This window comes from Scleropages formosus, chromosome 7 (assembly GCF_900964775.1).
Source record: "Scleropages formosus chromosome 7, fSclFor1.1, whole genome shotgun sequence".
Classification (NCBI taxonomy): Eukaryota; Metazoa; Chordata; class Actinopteri; order Osteoglossiformes; family Osteoglossidae; genus Scleropages; species Scleropages formosus.
The window spans coordinates 20,644,524-20,669,296 of NC_041812.1; the positions used below are offsets into that span (position 1 = coordinate 20,644,524).

Genomic DNA, 24,773 nt, shown 5'->3' on the forward strand with positions numbered 1-24,773 from the left:
CACACACACACACACACACACACCGCGCGCACCGCACTGCTTTTCCAGTACACTGACTGCTGCACACACACAGTGAGTGACAAACACACACACCTCACCGTACTGCACCCCATTGACAACATGCGACACCGCGCTCCCGCCGCACAGCGCACACAATGCACACGCAATACACACACAATACACGCACGCAGCGCACATTTGCACCATAATTGCGTCATTTTTACACCCGTATTTACGGCACACGACAGCCACGAAGCGCACAACGCCGGTAATTGGCACGTTTCACGGTGTCAGGCTATGAATGAAGGTGACACTTAGACACTGTTCGCCACCATAGGAACGGCATCACCTTCACACTGCACGACACACACATACGCACAGCCCTGAGTCCTGCACTCCGCCATGCCAGCGCACCCTTTACACCTTCCTTTACACTGCATGGATGGAGACCCAGCCCTTGGACACTTACTCTGTGTTTTGTTCTGCAGGGATCTCTAACGCACGCTCGTTGGTGTGAGGTTAGCGGTGTCATCCTCGTAAGGTTGCCGCCACCGGTGACGGCATGTGGATGTTGTGTCGATGGAGATTGTGTCACGGTGATGGGCTCCTTTAGCAGAGATCGTGGTGGACGCCGTGGACCCCGGCGCCGCGGCTCCTCTCCAGGCGGGAGGACGGGCGCCGTGCGCGGTGCTCTCGTCCCCCGTGCCGTCGGCCACGTCCGACGCAAAATCTGCGTATCCCCGGAAGGTTCCGTCACATTCGCCGCCGGTGTTTTCTGTGCGTGCGGACCACTGGAAAGCAATGCGTATGAGGAGACTTCGTGTGTCATCGCGTCTACGGCGTCGACATGAGTTGTTTAATAATTCAAGCTGAGCATCTTTCGAGGTGTGTTCCTCTCAGAGGTCCGGGAGATCTTGAACTGCTGTCTCCTTAATTGGACCTTAATTAGCAGCCTCCTTCTTGCTAGTGTCTCATTTATGATTTATATTAGTCTCCCAGAGTGCCCTACGTGTCTATCCACATTATATCTGGGGTGAAGCTGCTGAAATATGGGTCACGCTGTTACCAGGGCGACAGCTGCGTGCATGTAAGGAGGGCGTGCGTTCAGCCGTCGGGCTGCTCCACCCAGCCGCTGCCGCCGGACGGCTGCGATCCGGGCTTCCCTTCTGGGCAGCTCAGCCAAGGCGTCGTCCGTCGTTTTAGCAAGGTGCCGAAAGGTGAAAACGTTCTCTTGAAAAATAAACAAAGGAAGTCTCTCCCCAGAGCACAGGATGCCGGGCGGAAGTGTGGTCCTTACGGTTCTGCGGAAAAATATGGCCTTGAGAAATCCCCCTGAAGGCACTCGAGAGTCCCAGGTTGCAGGGATCGGTCTTTGAACCTGTGTTTTTGCTTTAACTGACACGTGTTCTGCAGATGTAAGCACGCGCCGGCGCGACGGCTTGCGTTAAGACCGCGGTAATACAAGTGCGTTTGCGCTCTCGGACCCCTTTGACCGCTGGCCTTCCGGTCCCCAAGGCTGCGTCGCTGCCTGGTTATGACTGCCGGTGGGACGATGGGGTCTAGAGCCGCGGCGGCTGACGTCTGGTGAATCCGGAGGCGTTAAATATAAATGGACGTGTGGGCAAACAAAAGACGGATGACATTATATACGTAGTGCAGAGTGGCTGCGAAACACATAGATTAATCCATTGAGAAACGACGTGAAATATTATGCTGTCGCTGAAACTTGAGTTAGCAAAGGCCTCCATTACTCGGTCGTAGAGAAAAATAGCCGTGTAAGCTGTGTTATATAAACGAGAGGACCGCTGCGTACAGCTTATGCAGTTTTTAAGACATTTACTGAAAGAAACAGCAAATAAAAAAATGCGCGTTCATGTCATTTTCCAGCGGTTGGAAATTTATGGTGGTCCTTTCTCATTTTCAAATGGAAATATATTCGGCTCTCTATAAACGGACGCGGATACCCCGTAAATCGCCATAATCTTTCATATCCTCAATGTCAGTGCTGAGCAGACAGAGAGTATGAAACTGATATTGATTGAAGATGTCACCATTGATTACCTAGTACAATCCTAGTCTGCCAATCCTAGTCTGTAATTTTACTGTATCACGATTTGAGGGAATTATGGTGGAAACCGAAGTTCCGTATGTGGAGAAATGGTCCGGTTCCCCCCCCCCCCCCACAGGTCTTCTTGCTATGCTGTAGCTGGCTGAGTCTGGCTGAATACCGGCCACATAAAATAGAAAAAAAAAAATCCAGAAATGGTCCATAATGTGTCCATTTCCGTAATGATTTGAAATGCTTGTTTTTAAGTGTGCCGTTGATCATACTGAAAATCTTAAACGATGTGTTGTTGCTGTACGGTTGAACTGACTGGTCCTGAGTTTGTGCATCATCCGGAGGGAGGGTCACTTGAAAGGACTAATAATGTTCATAGGTAGTTTATTTACACTTCTGGGGGCAGTGCCGGTGGTTCTGACCTTACGCGGCGGGATCTTTAGATCACGTCCTTCCTTCGATTGTGTGGTCCGCGAGGCTTTCATCGAATCTGCAAACCCAGGGTGTTGCCATCCGGGTTTTATCTCGCTGCACTCGACTGCGCCGGCGCAAATGGGAGCACTTGTCAGCAGCTCTGGGTGGAATGAGAGGACCTGGATATGACGAGAGATCAAAAAAGGATTGCGTCCTACACTTGTCTCTCTTTGAGCCACATGCTGGATGGTGACACCGTGACAACACGGAGACTCTGTGCTCCTGAGCGAGTCTAGCTCGTTTGGCTCATCAAAGATCGATGCTCTTGTCTCTTTGGCCTCATCCTCAGAATTTTTTTGGACGATTGCCCGAGATTCCGCTTTCTTCGCCTTTTTCCCTCAATTTGTTGAAGTAAAGCCGTCGCAACCATTATTTGCTGACAGTAAAACTGTCAAGAGTGGCAGTTTGTTGTAGGAGAGGTGTCAGAATTTTTTACTTGGACTTTTAAAGATGATGCAGCTGCGCTGCTCCTCGTTCTGTCATTAATCGTCCTCACTTGTTAAATGGTATTGCTGTTGGCCCTTTAAGTGTGATCGTTTAGAAAGAGCCACACAGATGTCATTTGTGACATTAAGCCTGCTAGCTAAGGAGCAGTCTGGGTGCTGGGCAGCCTTGTAGAAGTGTGAGGCATGTTGCCATGAGCAATGTCGAGGATGGGAGAACCTGGGACAGATGGTGATGATGGTGATGAATTGGGTTGAAGATAAACCCTAGTGAAGCACCGTCTCCGGCTTCTCAGAAATAACTGACTGGACCAATGGGAAGGCAGCGCGTTCCCGTACAAAGGTGCTCTCAGGAACTGATTTAATGTCCCTGTCAGCTTGACCATCATGGAGGACAGCAGCTGGACCGCATTCAATTAAGTAGAGTGGGTCCCCAGTGGGGTCAACAAACGTGGGAGATAAGCTTCCGCACGGAGAAAGCGAGAGAGGGGACTAGGACCCTGTAAGCATCGTAAACGCCGGTGCGAGGCTGAGGAACCGTGTCCGGTGGGACGTACGGAAGTTCAGCGGAAGAGAAGAGAGGGGCACCTGGGGGAAGTGGTTTTCCTTTTTCGCCCTTCCAGAAGTTCCCGAAACTCGTGCGCGTTTGCGGAAGAACGAAAGGAGCGCTCGGCCGATCGCGCTCGTGGCTCACCTTCCTGGCCGTTGACACAGGAGGCGGCCCTGCCCCAGTTTTCCTTATCCCCTTGCTAACGTCTCATCTCTTCAGCGGCGCAGAGCGCTTCATTTGCACGTATGCATTTAGCTAACGCTTTGGCCGTAAGCGAATCACAAGGGCTTCCTGGCCAAACTGATGCATGAGACGTGCCTCCCGTAGCTTGCGGTTTCCCCCCTTACACCAGTCAGTTGCTTTGAGGTCGTCCAGGTCAAGTGCCCCCGATAAAGGGAAGAGCACAGTCTTGACCGGGACCAGAATCGGCAACCTTCTGACTTCAAGCCAGGTTCTTTCACAACACTATATGCTTCGAATACTTGAGGAAAAACTCTAACTGAACTTGTCTGGCGGGTGGCAGTATTTGAATTTATTAGGTAAGTAAGCAACAATGGCCCATACGAGCAATCCTACACACTTAGCAGCAACATGAGAGAATGCGCTACAGAGGATCACCTTATTTTGTCCTCCTGGGGAAAGCGGTTTGCGCTCATCCTTATAAATTATTCACTAAGGTGTCTTTTTATCTGACGACAATTTACAGTCCGTTCGGTGTCATTTCAGCGCCGCGACTGGCTGCGTTAACAGGAAGGCAGCCTCTTCGTTTTTCGTCTGTCGTGCTTAGGATTTTAAAAGTTGCGGCTCGCTCTTTTGCAAATGCTTCTGCGATTTTTCTCACGCTTTTCTTCCTCTTCTAATGGCCTGAATTTAATTTAAATTCTGCTTTTGCCTCTGCAGACTAACTTTCGGCATCAGACACACAGCGCCGCTTTGATGAGTGGCTGAAATACACGCAAAGCGTAAAGTCCGCACTCGAAATCCGCGGGCCGACGGTGGCCCCGTTTGCATGCGCTCGGATGTGCCGATTCCTCTGGGCCCAGAGCACGTCGCTGTTACGGTTGTGTCCGAAAGGAGGTTTCCCAGCACGCGCAGGACTACGATGCTGCTCAGCTCCTGAAAGGTCTTATAACAGAAGCCACTTCGGATGAATTAAGTTAGGAGGATCTGCCAGGATTTGAGGCAACGCAGGAATTTCTTAACCCTGTGTTAACCTGCCTCTCCCAGCTGCCTGGATCCACCCTTGCAGCGTTCGAACAGGACGATATTGCCGTTTGTGAGAAGCTGGTCGATCAGCTGCAGATGCTGAAAAACTGTAACGGCTCTCCTATTTTTCTATTTCTCAAATTATATTTAGGATTTTCAGTAAGAAGTTTTTCCCTCGTAATCATACACACACACACACACACACATTGACTGAAACCGCTTGTTCTGAACGGGGTTGCGGTGAGCCGGAGCCTAACCCAGCAATACACGGCGCAAGGCTGGAGGGGGAGGGGACACACCCAGGATGGGACACCAGTCCATCGCAAGGCACCCCAAGCGGGATTCGAACCCCAGACCCACCAGAGAGCAGGCACAGGCCCAACCCTTGCACCCCCACACCCCCCTTCTCTCGTAATGTTAAGTACTTTTGCGCTTTCGCACACTTTGAATTTTTTTCGCGTATTTGTGAGCTTGAGTTACACTCATAGTCTGGAATGATAGGGAAATGTCTCTGTGCCTCTTTTTTCAACCTTCAGTGAAATATGAAGCAGAGTACAGTCCAGATGAACTCTGCAGATTTTTTTTTTGACTAAGTACATGTTACGCATTTATTGCCAAGGAATAATTGCACACTGCATTCTGGGGCTGAGTGCTTTTTATTGGTTGGATAAGAGTGCCTGGAAGACGGATAAGGTCAGGAACAGGCTAAATTCTGCAGAATCCAGAAGCGGCCAAATGCAGCGTGACTGGAAGACCCGATCTTATAACCTGTTGTATGTACGGTGTATCTGGTCTGTGTCCGCAGCTCTTCCATGTTGCGTTCAGCTCGTATGGAAATGAGGAGGGAAAGACGGTTGAACCCAGGACATTTTGCTATGAGCTTTCAGCAAAGTTTCATCGGCGTGCCTAGGAACTGCAGATCTCAGAACTGAACCCCTTGATCTGCCCGACTGTGAGACCTTCCCGCTAAAGTGGTGACCTACCGAAACATCGCATGTGTAATGTGGAAAAAAAAAAAAAAGTGGTACTCTGCCACTTTCAGTCTATCCTTTTTAAGCACGCTACCAAAACATTTCATTTTGAGTCTTATCAGCAATTGTTTGTGTGGTGCGGGGTCTCAGTTGTCTGGAGCCTCTCCCAAAAACTCAGGATGTGAGTTAGGGTAAACCTCGAACAGGATGACAGTCCTTCAGAGGATGATCTCAATTTAGTCACCTATTCAGCTGAAACATTTATTTGGACTGTAGGAGGAAACCAGAGCGCTCCTAGGAAACCCACATGCACATGAGGAGAACATGCAAACTCCTCATAGCCCGAGCTGGATTTGAACCTGTGCTACCCGCTGTGCCAACCTGCCGGCCTGATGAAAATACAAGGCCAATGATGGTTGAGAAATAATAGAGTACAGCTGGCTTCGCTGAAATGCCAAGAAAATGTGTAATTTTGATTTAGTTGGGTTAGATATCATGAGACGACTTGTGCCTGTTAACATTTCGTGGGTGTGTACAATCAAACAGCACACACGCTTCAAGGAATCTGCCTCTCTTTCACATTACACGGGCCAGCCTGCCGAGAACACCACGTTCGCGCGGCGCGTCGACGGGAACGTTTCCGTGTGCACCGTATGGCACCGGGACACGGCTGGGCGGGGCTGCGGAAGTGGCCGCCGCAAGAATTCGGCAGAATGAGTTGTGCCGTTGAAATGGCGTGTGATCGTCTTGTTTCAAGTGCACCTGTGCGTGCGTTTTCGGCTCGGTTTGTTTAAATAGAAAACAACCTGCTCTCAGCGGGGAGCCAGCCAGGCGTCTCAGATTACTGTAGTGGCTGCATGGAGATGTGTTTTTATCCCATTGTTTGGGGGTCGTTGGCTCAATCGAGAGACTGGACTGAGGGGGAAAAAAAGACACAACTTGAGATTATCCTGTCTTAAGCCATCTTTGTAATCTAATTAATTTTCAAAACGTGTCAATTATATTGTCGTGTAACAGAGCAGAAGTAATTCCGTCCTTATCGGCAAGCGCAGCCTCCGACCGCCGGCCTTCGGGGTGAGAGGAGATAACGCGAGTCCAGATGTAGCGGCTCTGGTGGAGAAGCGCCCTGTGATTATGGGCTGAATTAGCAGGCATCAGCATGAGAAACAAGCTATTTGTGCGTTATTAAACGAGCAAACTCTCCGCCTTATCTTAGCGCGACGGTGGCAAACGGCCCATCCCTGACATCGCCCCCTCTGATCTCCCTCGCCGAAAGAGTCCTGACTCGGCGTCCGCTGTTTCGTTGAACCGGGCAGCCGCGCCCATCGCTTTCAGCGGGGCTTCGAACCCGCCTCGCACATCGAAGGGAGCGATTCTGCAGCTGCGAGAGGAGCTGTCGCAATTTCGACTGCCGCGGCAGCCGAAGACGGGCTGTACGGAGGCCCGATGGTGCCGTCCGCATGCCGTGTGTTTTCAGAATGAGTCCAAGTCCTCCAAGTCGCTGCTGCGCTCTGACTCAAAGTGCCCTAACTACGCGTTTTACTCTTACTTCGGCTGGCACGTGTCACGGAGCCACCGCCTGTGTCTGAGGATAGATTCCGGTTCATTCTCTCCACAAACGACGCGTACCGGGAAAGGAACGCTCTGATTTCCTTGAGCGAATCTGCAGTGTCTTCCTCTCATTTCACCTCATGTGAGAGACTCAGTACTTGTCTGCCGTGTCTGAGGATTAGATCAAAGATTAGCATGTGTGGATCTGGCCTTCCTCCCCCCACGCTCCCTGTGCGCAGCCCGCCGCCGACATGTTGGCGCTGCTGTCCTTAACACAGTTGCGCCAAGGCTGTTTGTGTAAACAGCTGCTGCTCAGTGACAGGTGGGTCCTGTTACCTTGTACCCAGAGCACCAGATGTTCTTCAGCTAATCAGGGGTTTTGCTTCAAGAAGACTGTGAAAAACCATGATGTGGCCTGTTCGCTGTGTGTGTGTGTGTGTGTGTGTGTGTGTGTGGGCGTGTCTACGTGTGCACTCGGCGCTCTGATCCGCCTCTCTGTCTGCTTCTTCCAGTGCTCGTACCCGGTGTGGGAGGACTTTAGTGCCAAGGCCACCAAGCTGCATTCCCAGCTGAGGTGAGTCCGGCCAGGTACCCCCTCCCTGCTGCTCTGGACGGACCCAAGGCTTCTCGAGAACTCGTCTTCACTGGGCGTGTTTAGACACATAACCGCACAAGCGCCAGGATTAATGTGAATAGTATTTCTCCCAATAAAAACAACAAAATAATATGATTCCTCTTAATCTGCTATTTCAGCCTGCTCTTTTGTTGATTGGCACGCTAGTTAAAATCGCAGACTTACAGCTCCAGTCAAAAGCGTGAGTCCACCTGGGCACTCCAGGCAATACTTTTGGGGAACAAACTGGAGAGAAGAGCAAAAGCAAAGCAATGCGCTTACGCTTACAAGTGTCTTACCTGCGTGGGAACTCCTCCAGAAGAGCTGGAAAGACACGGCACCTCGCTTACTCGTCGGAATTGCGCACCGAATTCTTCTTGAACAAAAAACTAGTTTTCGGGAAATGTACTCAAACTTTTGACTGGTACTGCATGTATAGACATTGTATAGTTTAATGCAATACAGTGTGAAAACACCATTGACTCATTTTCATGATAATATCAGGGTTTTAACCTTAGAGCTCTTGGCTGTAAAAATCCCACTTTACTGCCTTCCTAAACCAGTGGCCTGTACCCTCCCCCGTTTCCAGGACGACCGTGCTGGCTGCCGTGGCTTTCCTCGATGCCTTTCAGAAGGTGGCGGACATGGCGACCAACACCAGAGGTAAGCGTGGAGATCGGCAACTGCCGCAGGGGGCGAGCGCTGCTGGCCCGACGCTCCCGGACCGATGGGGGGCTAACGCACCCGCTCCCTGGCCTGCGGGATGATGGCGAACCCACCCTTTGCAAGGCCTCTCCATTTGCGCTGCCGTCTCCTCACAGAAGCTGCGTGTGCCGTTAAATGATGCGATTTTCCTTTTGTCTGAGAAGGGCTTGCGCACGATGTCTGTTCCGCCCTGATCTCGTACCGCGCTGCCTTGCTCGTCTCGGCTTTGCGCGGGCTCTAGCATTTTGGCACGCTTCGGTTTCATCGCGCTGCGTGCGATTGCGCAGTCCTCTCATTGTAACTCGATTCGATTTTTCATCGTAAGCCCCGAAGACACGTTTGCGAGGGACCCGTGAACAAGCGGATGCGGTGTGCTTTGAGGGGCTTTTCTAAAAAGGAGAGTTGCAGCAGTGTGAAGAGAAAATGCTAGAACTGAGACAGTCCATAGGTCTTCTTTGGAACAGTGATATACAGTGTGTGTGTGTGTGTGTGTGTGTGTGTGTGTGTGTGTGTGTGTATACATATATAGATATATAAAAAAACTATTCTCAGACTTACTGAGGCTGGGAACAAAAGTCTCAAAATTCGGAAGATCAAGTTTACGTCCTGGCGAGACCACAGCAGTGTCTGTCAGCGTGTTCGATGTTAGAGTGACGGTAGGAGATGCTGAAATCGCCGGAGCAGCGCTCACTCTGAGGTGGGGTTCAGGGCAGGGAGTGGTGGAGGCATAAATCAGACCCCCACACGTGGAATCGCAGCAGGAAGTGAGCCCTTCTCCCAAATGACGGGAGCTGATGGTTGAATGCTGGATGCAGAGCGCTGAGCTGGGCATTAGTGCAAGTGTGTGTGTGTGTGTGTGTGTGTGTGTGTGTGCGTGTGCACGCACGCGCCCAGTGCTCGGCATTGGTCAGATCTACAGCAGATGCTGTCTGATTACCGTGGGATTGGTCAGATTACTGCGACTTTGCAAGTGGAAGGTGATGAGCAGCCCTGCCTCCAAATGTAGGTCAGCAACTGCTACACACACACACACACACACACACACACAGAAATGGAGAGCTGCCAACCATGCATTTGTACATCATTTGTATTGCTATAAATGTTAAACTTTGAAGGGTGCCTTCTGTAATCCATATTTTTTCCCACATGGAGATGTTTGAGTGCATTTCTTTCGTGTTTCCTAGAAAGAAGTCCTGCTGGCTTCGCTGTAGTGTTTGAGAATTAAGTCAGCCAGTTGTTCCTCTACCAGAGATCTTCAGTGGTCCCTTATGGAAAGAAGGTATAAGTGTGTTGATCGTGAGGGTTGGGGTTCCTTCGGCAGCAGGCCGTTCGCTCCTTTGAGGTCCGTTTCTGACTTGGGGCATTTCTGCGGTCCAGCCACAGCAGGAAGAAGTGGATGGTGCCCACTGGGTGCAGCTCTCGCGGCTGGAGCGAGATTCTAAGTGCATGGTAGCCAAACGGGCAGGATGAGGAAGGGTCTTGTAAAGTCTTTCACGACCAGTCCCATCTCCAACATGGCTTCAGAGGGTGCCACAGGCAAACAAGGGGATGCAAGGAACCAGGTTGTCAAACTCCTGCTCTTTCCATTCCCTTGGGGTGCCAATGTGTGTTTATAGCATGTGTAAATGTGTGTAAATAAATAAATGTAAGTGTAAAATGTTTAATGGGGGGCGTGGTGGCGCAGTGGGTTGGTCCGGGTCCTGCTCTCCGGTGGGTCTGGGGTTCGAGTCCCGCTTGGGGTGCCTTGTGACGGACTGGCGTCCCGTCCTGGGTGTGTCCCCTCCCCCTCCGGCCCTACGCCGTGTGTTGCCAGGTAGGCTCCGGTTCCCCGTGACCCCGTATGGGACAAGCAGTTCAGAAAATGTGTGTGTGTGTAAAATGTTTATTTGGGTAATTGTCATCTTCTGTTAGGTTTTATGGGCTGTACTTGTCCCTCCTTCTGCTGCTGCCCTGTATCCTCCTCAGGATTTGTACGGTGGGCTTGAGGGTAAAGTCGCACCTCCAGGCGAAGGCGCATCCCAGTTGGGTGGGCCTCTACATGACTGGCAGTGATTTTGCTGCGTATTTCCTTAAGAGAAAGAGCAACTCTTGCACAGCGAGACTTCATAATGCGTACCAGGGAAGAAGTTCTTGACGGACACTGTGTGGACTGTATCACAACCACTGTGGGTCGTTTTCTCCGTGTGAAAACCTCATTCATTCCGCAGAAAGGAAACAAAATGCATGTCCCTTTTGTTTCTGAATAATTCCTCTCTTGTACATAGTAGTTGCATTTAATTAACTTCTTAAATGGCTCCACGGAAAGATTGACACGCTGACGGAGTTCTAGCCTGGACTACGCAGCTGTGCGCTGTGCGAGAAAGGAGGCGCCGTCTTCTTCCCTGTCCGTGAATGTGAACGGAGCAGCGCTGTAGAGATGACGGTAAATCACGCCGAGACAAAAGGAGAATGGATTTGTAGGAATGCAGAGAATACAGCGGTTTCACTCAATATCGACAGCTGAGATCTCTTGGAAAAGATGGAATGTCTCCACGTTGCGTGACTGGGCCTGGCGGAATTAGCAATGCACTTTTGGGTCCCCGGGGACCACGTAGCTGACTTTTCTCCCCTAATTTCATAAAACACACTCTCACAGGGGAATGCTAATTGATTTTTACTGCATGCAAACAATGTACTCTTTGCTTATGAAGGAACCAGCACAGCAATAAGTTGTGCTGATCCAAGAAAATTTTATTTCCCTTTAATTTTTTTGGGAGGCGTTTCACAAATTTTACTTGAACTGTGGTTACATAAAAGAAAATATGTGATGAGTACTGTGGTTACAAGTACTCATTTGTGGTCCTCTGTGATTTTTAATGTACGTTCTTGCTTTACAACAGTTGCATTAGGATCTTGCCAGAAGTTTTGTCAGATGGTAACATGTAAAGTCACCCAAATTTTAGGAGAAGGGGGTACTTTAGGGATTGTAAAGTATAAAAGTTCCAAAGGTTTGGTGTTCATGGAATAGCTGAGCACAAGTACATTGTGATAATAGTAGATTTTTGGTAGCATGGTGGCACAGCAGGTAGCATTGGTGCCTTGCAGTGCCTAGGATGTGAGCGTAGGGTTACGATTCAGTCCAGCTCAGGCGGTGCAGGCTGTTCCTCCCATGTTCCCCAATCCAAAGACACAGACGTGAAGGCAATGGTAAACCACTTCCATAACGTCCTTTACCACAAAAACCACGTGAGTGCTCATCGTGAGTCAAATTCGACTCAGCGGACCCAATAAAAGATTAGACGTAGTTTTATTTTTTCACTTCAGACTCGAGTTCTCTCGGGACGGTGAATTTGCTCGAGTCCCTTGCTGAGGTTGCAGCTCTCCTACGGACGTTCACGGTGTATGGACAGCTGTCAAAGTGGTCTTCGGTGTGTTCTCTTCTCCTGCACACCATGGACAAAACCGAAGCAAAGCGTCAGCTGAGCTAAAGCTCACCAGAACTGACCCAGGGATACGTCATCCGGTTATTGAAGAGGGTCTTTTCTTTGAGTCCTGCCAAAACACAGTGAATAATGCGGTCTGTACGCAGTTCAGTGCTGCTCTGTCTCCGATGAGAGACGACATTCATCGGCCGCGTGCTGCTAGCATCAAGGGAACCGCATTAGCGTAGAAAACCCCAAAAACGCACGGGCCGAAAGACAGAGTAGCTTTGCGTGGATGAGCCTTCAGCTCAGCTGCTGGGCCAGGTTGTGTAACCGTAGCGTAACGGAATGCGGGGACATGTCCTCTTCGTGGAGTCAAGGTTAGGTAAGGACCCTCGAGGTCACCGGGCGTCACTTGAGGTTTGGGTTGGCGCTGTGCCACGAGCAGTGGTGTTTGTTTTGTTTTCATTAAGAGGTTAGGGACCTTTGGGTCCGTTCCATCAGCGGCCCTTCATTACAGGCGGCGGACCCCCCATCCCCACCCACCCAGCCCCTGTCGTCTGTCATTTCCTGCCCAGTCATCTGACTCAGCTGTTTTACAGCCCCCCTTGCAGCACCCACTGCGGACGTACCCTTTCCTTTCTGGGTTTTTATTAAAAGCTGTAAAACTTACCCGCAGCGCCGCTCTTTAAAGTCAGCCTTAACTACAGGGACGCGCCGCAGAGCGAACAGACGTCAGACAGTTCACATCTGCGTGCCGTCGGACCGCCGTGCATCTGGTTTCTGCGCTGGAGGTCCTTCCCGAGTTCCTGAGTGCAGTTGGCACCCGTTGCTCACTCATTTTGCCCCGTGTGTTCATCTAGTGCTGTATTAGGTAGGTGTGCTCTACAGGTGGCCAGGGCAGCTATAGCCCAGTTTACGAGTAAGCGTGAAATGAACGAATGAACAAGTGAAACTCCGTTAATCCCAGGGGAAGATTCAGTTTGGTTGCAGCAGCGTACAATATTAAACATGCATATGTAAGTAGAACAGATGAATAAACCCAAATGATTAATTTGAAGACTTCCAAAAAACCAGCATGAAGAGGCAATAATTTCCCTACGTAAAATTAAACTTAGGTCGATTTTAATTTTTCTGCCGTACTGTGAGGTGTCACCTGGCTACGAAGGTCATGTCATTTGAACCACAAAGGACCTGTTAGCGCAGCGAAATCTAAAGTTGCAATAAACACACGTGTAAATTCTTGCTAGAATGCTTATTTAATGTTGACCAGGCAGCCGTCTGAAAGTTGGGGGACATCTAGCGAGTGACTTCTCCTCTCGGCTTTTGGTCCCGCGGGGCGTCTTAGAGACATCTGTCCATTTGGCTGTGAAAGCCCAACAGAGACCGAAAAGAGGGCTTTCTCGCTTTATTCACTGGACTGCTCTCACTCTGCTGTTTACCTGTTTCCTCTGGGATGGTCCTCGCTAACTTGCGTTAGGTGTTTGGATCCGTAGCCACGTGTGTGACCCTGCGTTGCGCTGCTGGCCTGGTGGCTGTAGATGAGACCTGTCACACCGGTGGCCAAGGGGTGCCGTTGATCCCTTGGTGCTCCCAGGAGCGCTGTGTTGCCATGTCTGGGCCTGTCCCTGTCCCCACTGTCCAGCTCCATTCAGCTTTTGAGCGGTCCGTGAGAGCTGGGAGGCGGCGGAGGGGGGTTCGGACGAGCCGGCGGTCCCTCGGGGGTAACCCCCCAACCGGTGCAGATCGCCTCGCACGCAGGACCCGTCGCGCTCATTAAGAGGGAACTTGGCCCGGACGTAAAGAGCAGCTTGTCCTGCTTCCAGCGCGGACACTGGGGCCCTTGTGCTGTCAGGCAGGGCTACAAAGAGGCATTCTGACACCAGGAAGTGTCCCAAGCGATCGGCCAAGGGCCCGGAGAAGGAAGGGGGGAGAGCTGGGCAGGGAAATAGATGACCATTGTGACCGTTGCCTAATTAAAGGCAATAATGTTGTTTTTATACCTCCTTCTCTAAACAAAAGTACATCTCATGGAGATGGAGATAGCCGGCTTGTTCCGCGGGGAAAATGAGAGTGAGAAAGAGTCTGAGACGGTGGAGGGCGGGAGGGGGAGACACGGGGCAGCCGGTGGTCTGGGAGGTGTCTGTGGCCGATGGGCGCTGCCCTGCGAGGGACGTCGTGGGTGCGTATCTGTACACACCTTCTAGCTCCCATCCTGAGGTTTGTAAAGCTGCGGTCCAACCTGTTGGTACCCAAGTGATTTCAGCCATACCTTACCATAAAAAAAAGAACCCGCAAAAAGAGATGTGCTCTTCATTTTATTACTTTTCTGGGCAATTTACAGATTAGAATAGATTTGTGTAGAAAGAAGGGCTTGGACTGTTACTTATCTTTAAATTATTACTGTATAATAATTTTTTCATTCGCACCTAAGAGTCAGTGCTTAGTTGCAAAGCCTTTAGAGAGTATAACTGCCTCTAAGCACTTCCTGTAAGCATCGGTTAGATTGCTGCATCATATCTCTTTGCTTTTGGGTCGGTGCTTTAGATTATTGTCCTGCTGAAGGACCCGACACCTTCGAGCGAGACCCGGATTCAAAACTGAGTTGGGCGTTGCGCTCCGAAGTGCCCCGGTAATGTTCACGTTCAACGGCCCCCGAAGCAGAGGAGGGAAAGCATAGGAAGAAACTCTTCATGGGCAAACAGTGTCGAGGTTCCACAATGCTGCGGGGTTCTCGATTACCTCATAGCTAGCGAATGACTCCCAGGGCCGCTGAGATCAGAGGACCTTCGGCGATGTTGAGCTCATTCAGGGTGCAGCTCGGTCACGTGCGCTCAGGCCCCCGGCACAGTCAGACAGGCTGCTCAGCACTTTTATGCCGGTGCCTTAAAACATGGCAACGGACCAGTGTAAGACTGGGCGTTTGTGCACAGAGAAGTGAATGGGTCAGAAGTCAAGTGCCATTGTTAAGCTTCTGCAGCAATATTGGATTTCAGAGCAGTAAAACACTGGCCGTGTGTGCCGGGAACCCCGGAAATCAGGGATTGGGCATCGATGCTGAGCTCATGAAGAGATATTGGCTGCCGAGGTCAGAGGTCGGAGCGGGATGCTGTGCCCGCGGGCCAGGAAACGGCTGCTCATGGACGAATGGAGACACAGGGATTTGTGTCACTGCTGCTCTGTCAAACTGCGTGAAGGTTGTGAACAGGACGGGTCCCTCCTCCTCCCCCGGGCTTCTCGCCGACATCTGCCTCTTTGCGTCCGAGCCACTGCGTTTCATCATTGTACTGTCTGCGTGTGTTTGTGTGTTTCGCCGGGGGGCTGGAGGTTGCTGAAATGCATAGATCAGCAGTCGGGCTTTCCAGAACAAAGTGAGGTAATCCCTGGCTTTAACCTCCGTCAGTCAGGCATGTTTTGTCCCCACGTTTCTGTTTCATACATTTCATTAACCCTGCCCTGGCTTGTGACCCCCGGCCTGTCCCAGCAATGTCCCCGTCTCTGCCCCCGGCCCGGTGCCATCGTCACGGTGCCCATCCACCAGGCAGGGTCCCATACCTACATACCATACATGGGTGGCACAGTGAGTAGCGCTGCTGTCTCACAGCGCCTGGGTGGTGCGAGAGGACGTGGGTTTGATCCCCGCTCAGTCTGTGTGCAGTTTGCATGTTCTCCCCGTGTCTGTGTGGGTTTCCTCTGTGTGCTCTGGTTTCACCCACAGTCCAAGGACATGCTGTTCAGGTTCCCCCATAGTTTTTGTGAGTGACACAGAGAGAGTGTGTTTCACTGATGTATGGATGAGTGACCCATTGTAAGTAGTGTATCTAGCAGTGTAAGTCACCGCAGTGAATAAGGTGTGTGGGCCGATAACACTACATAGAGTTCATTGTAAGTCGCTTTGGACAGAAGTGTCTGCTAAATAAATAAGTGTATACCCTCTGCCTGCCTTGAAGTCAAGGAGAACGACAAACACACATTATCTGAACCGCTCGTCCCATACGGGGTCGTGGGGAGCCGGAGCCTAACCCGGCAACATGGGGCGTAGGGCTGGAGGGGGAGGGGACACACCCAGGATGGGATGCCAGTCCATCGCAAGGCACCCCAAATGAGACTCAAACCCCAGACCCACCAGAGAGTAGGACCCGGTCCGACCCACTGCACCACCGCGCCACCACACCCCCCCGGGAGAATGACAGGCAGTATTAAAGTAAAAATCAGTGATCCAGTGTGGTTTAACAATAGCAGTGTATGTACTGGGTGTTACTGTCTTAGGGCACGTGTCCACGTCTTGCTGACAGCAGCATGTGGCATTGTAGTACAGCTGCTACCTTACCCTGAAAGGTTGCTGCCTTCAGCAACGTGTGTTTCCACACAATTTAGCAAAATATGGAATTTCTATGGAAATGTTCTCTTTTCGCAGCCACATCGCATCACATTACAGTGTATTTTTTGATGTAACCCAGCAGCCGGGAATGATGATGCTCAGGGGTGCTGGGGGCGACTGGGTTTGCGGTGGTGGGCTTGGCAGCTCCTCACTCCCTCCCTCCCACTTCCTGCCCCTGCGCTCGGCTCCTGGGCGAAAGGAGCGGGGTGCAAATTCCTCCAAATGGCCTTTCGTCACGGTTGGCACTGCCGCCATTTAAATGCTGAACGTGAGAGGTCGGGGGCGGGGGGATCTTGTTGCACCGCCAGTCACGGGGCGCGAGTTTCCCACCACAGTGAGAAGAGGAGAGGAAAGGAGCTGGAGGCCGTCCAAGGGGGCCACAGAGAACAGCGACTTTCCTCGGGGTGGATGCCACAGGTGGATGGTTCGGTCCACAGGTGTGAATCCTGCTTCTCCTCGCACCCAGGATCCTCTGTGATCTGGTCTCAGAGCTGGTTTGGTCCATATTCAGGGCCTCCCAACACGCACTTGGCCATGGCGTCCCAGAGCAATAGGACTCCCTTTGTGCCTCACACTGAGGGCACGGGAACTTGAAGATGTCACTTCCATCTGGCAGCACGTTCTCAACTAAATAGCGGGGACAGGTTTTCAGGTTTCGAGAGGCGTTTTTGGGGTCATTAATGGAGTCCTTACATCCCACCCGGGAAAGCAGTGGGTCGAGGGTCCTGCCTCAAGGGATCTCACCGTTCCCCTGCAGTTTGTCATCTTCTAGCCACAGGTCTCGCTCACAGGGGCTTCCTTGGGCAGAGAACAGTGCGACGTGGGGAGGGCACAGGCGGTGCACAGTGCGTCCTTTGGGCAGCTTCCGCCAGCTGATTCCTTCTGGATGCTTGCTGGGGGGTGTCAGGAAGGTGAACTCTTGCCTGTGTGCATTTGGCTGCTTTCAAGCTCGTCCCCACCGAACCTCCCCCTCTCCCACGCACACTGTTTATAGTACAGCTGTGCAAATATGCGAACGGCATGTAACCCAACGCCCACTTAACTTTTCTCCTGCCTGGTAGTAGCACATTAATAATGTAATGTGATTCTCTGTTGTTTTATGCTGCTGCATAAGCCTGTTACAGCGGTATCATCAGTACCGTGGTAAGGACTGGGGTGCGCTCATATTTGTATGGCATCAGCATGACAACAGCACACAAAGTGCTTAAAAATAGAACGGCTTTCCCACATCCTAAACACGCTGGAGCTTGGAAGTTTTGGCACCGGAACTCTTACAGGCAAGTATTTTGCTTAAAATGAGTTAAAACCTTCGCCCTGGACAAGCTGTGAAATAATAACGTAGCGCTCTGAGTTCGAATGGGTCGAAAAAGGAAGCGCAGACAGCCTTCTTTATGAAGGGTTATCAGAATGCAGCGAGGAGCGTCGGCACAAACAAGGAAATAACGCTCTTAGTCCGAGGACCCCTTTTCCTCAAGTACCTGCATCTCAAGCTGGCCTTCCTAGCCTTCACAGCAAGTTTAGCTCTTCTCTTCTCACACCGGCCAACACACACTCATCCACTTATATTCCCTGTGAATCCCCATAGGGGTTGACTGAGTAATTCACATTTTACCCACAATTCTCAACTATTTCTAATAAACCCATTTTCCCGCTCAAACACGACAGTCCCCGGTAATGCTGGTCGTTCAAGCAACCGAGGCGCCTCTGATCGTCCAGTTGGAGTATGCGGAAGGCAGCGTTTGGAGCGTAAGGCTGTCGGCAGGATGACCGCTCAGTGTTTTTATTGTCTGTCTGGCTGGCAGCAGTGGGCACACAGAGACAGTGACAGAGAGAGAGAGGAGTTAACGCTGGAGTGCATCTGCAGTAAAGAGGTGAGCATTACCAACAGGGCGAGAGATGTAATCCTCTTCTGGCGCCCCTGTGACATACAGACCGACTTCCTGCGCTTTGGCACGGCTGTGGGCCGGCGTGCTGTCGGCATGGCCCGCTCTGGCCCGACAGATGGCCCGTATCCGTGGCGGCCATCTGGACTCGGGCTCGGGCACACGTGCCGCTCACAGGAGAGGCCTTGCGGCACGGCCCGGAAGATCTGATTTCGCCGCGTCTAATCGCGCTCTCGGCTGAAAGCCGCCGTCACGCAGAGTGACGAAAGCACACGCCGATGCTCCTGTGTCCTGCGTGGAGACCGCCGCTTTTAATACGATTCATGCAGTGCTTCTGTGGGTTATGACGGAGGGTTTGCTGGGCAAACTGTGCGTAACGAAGAAAGCTTTTGCGGGACCTGTAGTGTGAGTGCACACGGGCACTGTTATGGGCCCAGGGTTGCGCGTTTCTGCGTGTGAACTGGCTCTTCCAGCGATGACTTTCTGGCGTGTTTCCGTGCAACGGTTTGGCCCCCACGACGGAGAAAACGTGGCTCGCCCGATAGATCCGCAACTCCCACGCGACATCGGCGCCGCTCGCTGCCGTCGTCTCGTTCCCGAGCTCAATGCGACGTGTCGCTATCAGAGAGAGAAGAGGAAGCGGGAGCTCCAGCTCTGGAGATGTGCGCCGGGTGTCATCGCTCCGCTAGGTCCTCTCCTCGATTTTGGCGGTGCCTTTTGGTCCCTGACGACATACATCCCCATCAGGGATGCGCTTGTGTTCACTTCTGTGTGCATCATGCGTTCCGGTGGGAGCAGTAGGGAGTATTAGTATCGGTGTGTGTTGCTTTCGCAAAGGAACACGTGGCTTCTCCCTCTAACCGAGCCCAGCGTTCGAGGCTCATCTCGGCGAGCGACTCGACGCTTGTCATGGCCTTTTATATTCGTTGATCCCGAGCACGAGGAGAAGAAAAGGCCGATCGCGTCTGAGCGTAACGTCTTTAAGGATGCGGTTACGCAGCGTGCCTCTGCTTGGTTAGTTATTGAAAGGCAAAAGGCGATAGCATTTCTGAAAGCATGACAAGCAGGTTATCGTAGTTATGAAATATGCAAATTGTCCTCCGTATTGCAAAGTAAGAGAATCGCTAAAGAAAAGTGTGAATACACAGAGCAAACTGCAGCCCCCTCACAGCGGAGTTGGGAAAATACATCATCGGCTGAATGAATAAATGTAAATGTGTTTAAACCATTCAGCTGAGTGTAAGTCAGATTATTCAACACTTATCTGTTTAGCAGCTAAGCCGCGTAAACGGCTGGTTATTTACTGAGGCAGCTCAGGTTAAGTGCCGTGTGCCCGGGTTTGATGTAAGCATTCCTCCGTGGGTTTCAAACCGCAGCCCTTCTGTGCAGTTTGCCTCATTGCTGTAAACCTGGGAGAGGGGATCAGGGCTCTCGGCCGACGTGCGTCGCTCACCGGACGTTTGCGCTGCTCCGTTTCCCCATACGCGTGTATATGAAATATAAATAGGTCCTGTGCCGCTCCGTGCGTTTCCGGGGGAGGGATGGCAGCAGGAGCCTCGCTGGGCCTGATGCTGCCCTGCCACGTTCTGTGTCATATTACCACCTTGCAGGGTGAACACTGGACACCGCACCATCGACCAGATTAGCATCGACTGAAAATGATTTATATTATGGTAAAAAGCAGGGACCGGCATCTCCCCTGCTTTGCTTCGGCTCCAGTGATAGACAAGGAGCGCAGGTTTGGGCCGAGGTTTCGCTTTACGCATTCGTATTTATAGACGGGTAATAAAGCGAACCCGATGGTCCTTTTTTTTGGAAATATTTACATTCTTTTACTGTAGATAAAAGTAAAACCTGCAGATTGTCACCCCAGGGATGAATAATTGTTGGGAAGGAAGTTAAAGTAAAAGAAGCTTTAAAATGAGGTGGGCGTCGGTGTTACCTTCGCCCATCCGGAAAAGTCCTCATTTCCCTAGAAACAGACTTTATTTTGATGATCGCTACCTGAAAGTGTGGCAGTCCCAAAAAGGCATGCAGTGATTCCCAAAAAAAAAACGTTGTAATGCCAGAGTAGACAGCAGTACGAAGACAGCCGCCCCTGAGGCCGAGACAGTGCTGCTCACAGCACATTTCACAGGCTGGGTCACGCCGAGGGTCACCGGGACACTTCCCTCTTTTCCACTGGCTCAGCACTTCTCCCGTTTCGCTGGCCGCGCACGGATCGGGGGACCCTGAGACAGCGTGTCCCCTCGACGAAGACTTGCGCGCCACTCCTGTTTGAGGCTAAATTTAGGGATTCTGGGAAAGAAGCTGGACACAGAGGAGGATCCACGGTTGGAGAGACCCAACAGGAAAGAGTGATGTGTGTACTTGGGCTTCTCATCTTCTCAGAATACAGATCTTGACTGGACAGATTGACATTTAGCATCCTGAACTATAATTTATTTTTTATTTCTTTGATCTAATACTGTGAGTGTGGAGATACCGTCAGCTGTGCTATAATGCAGTAGTTGTGTTCGTGCGCAACCTTGTGTCACTCAAATTAATATAATTAAAATAGCAGTTTTAATGGGAAGAATGGGGTTGGGATAGGACAAGTGTGTGTGTGTGTGTGTGTGTGTGTGTGTGTGTGTGTGTGTGTGTGTGTGCGCAGCACAGTCCAAATTGACTCACAAATTAAAGGTGTACAAAAGTGATTTCGGCTTTGTTGAGCAGTTATCGACTGCCATATTTTAAAGATACTTGTCAAAGGTAAGTATTAAGAATTCAGAAAGACGGCACTTCGATCACGTAGAAGAAGCAGACCTGTCCCGCCTGTGCTTGTCACTTACCCATAGGTGGTTAGTGCAGTAAATCCTGGTCCTGCTGAGAAACATTTGGCATCAAGTGAACTTATTCGCCCTTCAGGTCACTGATGATGTCACCTCGACCGGTGACGAAACGTTTGCAACCTAAATGCCAAGTTCGGCGAACAACCGAACGCCTCAACCGTCAACCCGAGCTACGAAGACCACCAATATTCTCTATGACCCTCAACGTTCACTTTTACGCATTCTGCGCGTTTGATGCAGACACTGAGCACACTTTGTGTTTGGCAGGTTATGAAATTTTCTGTGTAGCGGTAGGAGGGCGATTCAGACACGGTTTGCCAAACTTCGGCAAGAGAGTACAGAGACGGCACCTATCAAGGAAGACGGCGCAACGAAAAGAACTTCTCGTTCAATAAAACCTTGGTTGAGAAGCCCCAGAGGGGAGAGTGTTTGGGGTGGGGAGGCGATGCGATAAGAAGAGCGAGAGGGAGAAAGGAGCGAGAAGGGGTCCGAGACGGAAAGAACACAATGCAAGGACAGAAGGGCACAAGCAGGAAGCCTTAGAGAACAAATGGAGTGGAAGCTGGGCTTTTCTAAGTGACGTTTCTGACGGGGAAGGAGACCAGGCCGAGGGAGGGGCGCCAGATCTCGCCGAAAATGGGATAAAGTGCTGCTTTTCCCGTCATTCGCCCGGTAGCGTGTAACTGTGGAAATGCCAGGGAACATGAGATCCTGCCGGCCGCAAAAGTGCCGATTTCACGGCACGCTGAACCGTCGGTCGCGTGACGCACCGCACATCAGCTGGATTCGGCAGTCGCGGAGCTGCACCCGAGCTTTATATAACCGTCCTCCCGGAATTGGCTTGACGACAGTCTGAATCGAGATATAAATCGCACGATGAGCCCAAGAGGACGGCTCCCCAGAATAATTTTAAAATCATAAATTATGGTAATGGCCGTGCGAATGTGTTGTGTGTGCATGTGAGATTAAGGAAGAGTTTCGCAAGCTCAGCCACAGCCTTTAATGCGCTGCGCCGATCACCAGTGACTGGAAAGTGATGCTTCCTGGGAAGTTGGGGGGGGGGGGGGGGTTGCAAATTTATGTAACTGGGTAGCCAGGCGTAGCGCTAATAGAGTTGGACATCTCAACTGTTCCAAACTGGTCAGTAATTAATATGAGAGCACCTATTGATTGCCTTCACCCACACTTATTGGACTCACATGCTTTATTTACTGTGTGCTTGACAGTCCCAGCAATGTAGAGGAGTAAACTGCGGGGTAAAGGTACACAGGTGAACGCAGCCGGGTTTGAGTAGTCAAGCAGTTTAGTGTCAGAGTTCTTCATAACCTGCTAATACTTTAATATATGTCTTCAGCGGGCATTTCGGTGCAGACGTGATGCGATGGCTCCCCTCGCGCAGCTTTGCGTCACGCTACGCGTGCAGCCGTTTTGCTCTTTGTTGCAGCGGTCAGACTCCCCCTTTTTTAGCGGGGTCATTATGGGTCATCGGACCCCGACCTCAGTAGGAGCCTGAGCCATTTTCCGTGCTTTCTGGTGTGAAAAGCGACCAAGACAGAAAAGAGAGAGAAAGGGACAGGGTGAAGGAGCGGGACGCTCGGAGAACGAGAGAGCGAGAGGGGAAACTCGGCGGAGGAGACATCATGTCTTGCAATATGCTCCTGGGCTCATCCCAAATTGGATTTCACAGGCTGCCCGAACAACACACAGCGAGCCTCGCGTCCTCGCCGATTCCCCGGAGAAGCGAGAGGCACCGGTCACCAGCGCAACACGTTAATATTTCTCTTTGCTTTTCCTCTCCGTTGGCAGCAGGGTGAAATAATAATTCCTTCCGAGTGCGCGGTTACGGTAATGTTGTGTTCCGCTGGCTGCGTGCAAGTGGTTTGTTCTTTAACATCAGCTTTGGGGTGGAAAGTTTTCCCCCTTTCTTCCCCTTTTGTCTTTTATCTTTTTGTGTAATGAAAAGCACATATGGAGGGGGAGTTTTATTTGGGTATTTTTAGCACCAGTGCTGCTCCATGCCAGAAAGTCTGGCCCCCACCCCCACCTCCTCCCCCTCCACCCAGGAGAGATACAGTAATTCAGTCCAGAGGTTTCCAGGGCAGTTTGAGCCCAGCCCTCTCCGGTCCGTCCGGCCGAAGTCGAAGCCTCCCGCCGAGCCGAAGTCGCGGCCAGGGGACGCAAGTTGAGCCTCTCCTTCGCCGCACGACACCTCTTCCACACAACGGCCACCGATGGTTTCTACCTGCCTCGCAATGCACAAAAGCAACTGGCAGCCAGCGTCTTGATAATATGATTAATTTATTCGCCTGGCAGACACTTTTCTCGAAAGCAACTTACAATGTTACGTTGGTATACTGCGCTATTTACAATTACGGGCGGTCCTCGACTTAACGACGGCCATCCCGTTAACCTCACCGTGTCATTTTCGGGTCCCGATGTGCGGTCATAACATGTAACGCGGTCCGCTCCATCTGCTGTTTGACAGCGGAGCCGTATTTTTCATGGTTTGGGTCTTAGTCAGTGTTTTTGGTATCTAGTAGTGACGGAGTCTTGTTTTCAGGTTACTTTTTTTGCAATGGCTAGGAAGTGAAAAAGTGAGTGTTGTGATGGTGCTGAAAAGAAAAAGCAGAGGACAGTAGATTTCGAAATAAAAGTGAAAATAATAGCGCAGCATGAAAAGATACTTCTCTTCTGTGTAACATTATTCTGTGTTAAGGGTAACGTTTCATGTGTGAAATTGCTGAACAAATATAACAAAGTCCCATCATACAACGCAGCACTCGTGCATGTTAATTGCGATCACATCGTTACGGTTCCTATAATACAGTTCAAGGGGATTTTCGACGTACGACCGATTCACGCTTTACGACGGGAACATCGGAAATGAACCCTGTTGTAAGTCGCGGACCAGCAGGGTGGTTAAGTGCGCCGCTCAAGGGTGCTACAGGAGGAGCGGGAACGGGATTCAGAGCAGCTCCTTCTTGTACAAGGTAGCGGCTTTACCTCCTACACTACCTGGTGATGATTCTGAATTTCACGTTCACATGTCAACCCCCCCTCCACTCCTCCGGGGTGTTCTGTTATCCTAGCTTGAGTCGTCACATGGACCCTCATGACTCCTTCCGTGCAAATCTCTTAAGTATCGGTGCTTTGACCAGTCACGAGAAGCCATTCGCGTAGCGTCACGCCCGACGGTTCCGTTCATAGATTACCGAAGAGCGTCCGCAGCCCGACAGCACAGTAGACAGAGGTCACGGTACTTGCTTACAAAACTGTGCGATCATGTTCCGGTGAAAGACAGAGTCGTGGAAGCGTGTGTTAAAATGTACAATAAAAGCTCTGCTTTTTGTTATCGGGCCATTTTAAGCTAATTCATCCCAGCAGGCTTTTCCGTTTCGACGAAGCGCAGATCATTTCATAGGTGGCGCGCGGGCACGAACACAGCTGCTGCGACTCCTTGGGGGAGACGGTGAGCGCAAGGAGCACGGGCCCTGAGCACGGGCCCTGAGCACGGGCCCGGGGCGGAGGGATTCCCACACGCCTCGGCACGGGGACGACGGCGCTTTTCCTCCTCAGATGGGACTCCGGGAAAGTCCAGCGATGAAGAATGACCCATTTACTCACAGCCCTGCATTTTGAGAGTTTAATTTGCTCTCTCATCCTCTCTCCCCTTTAATAATTGATAGGAGGGGGGCTGCACTTCCC

At 51.2% G+C, this 24,773-nt stretch overlaps 1 protein-coding gene across 5 annotated transcripts in view; it reads left to right on the top strand.

Moving 5' to 3' along the window:
- Window positions 1–24,773, top strand: part of LOC108926311 (protein MTSS 2-like) — a 56,597-nt gene that overhangs the window by 739 nt on the left and 31,085 nt on the right. For all 5 annotated transcript variants that reach the window (XM_018738924.2, XM_018738926.2, XM_029253332.1 and 2 more), the window contains exons 2-3: window positions 7,767–7,828; window positions 8,457–8,530. In XM_018738924.2, the coding sequence (XP_018594440.2) occupies window positions 7,767–7,828; window positions 8,457–8,530 (136 nt within the window). The remainder of the gene's footprint in view (window positions 1–7,766; window positions 7,829–8,456; window positions 8,531–24,773) is intronic.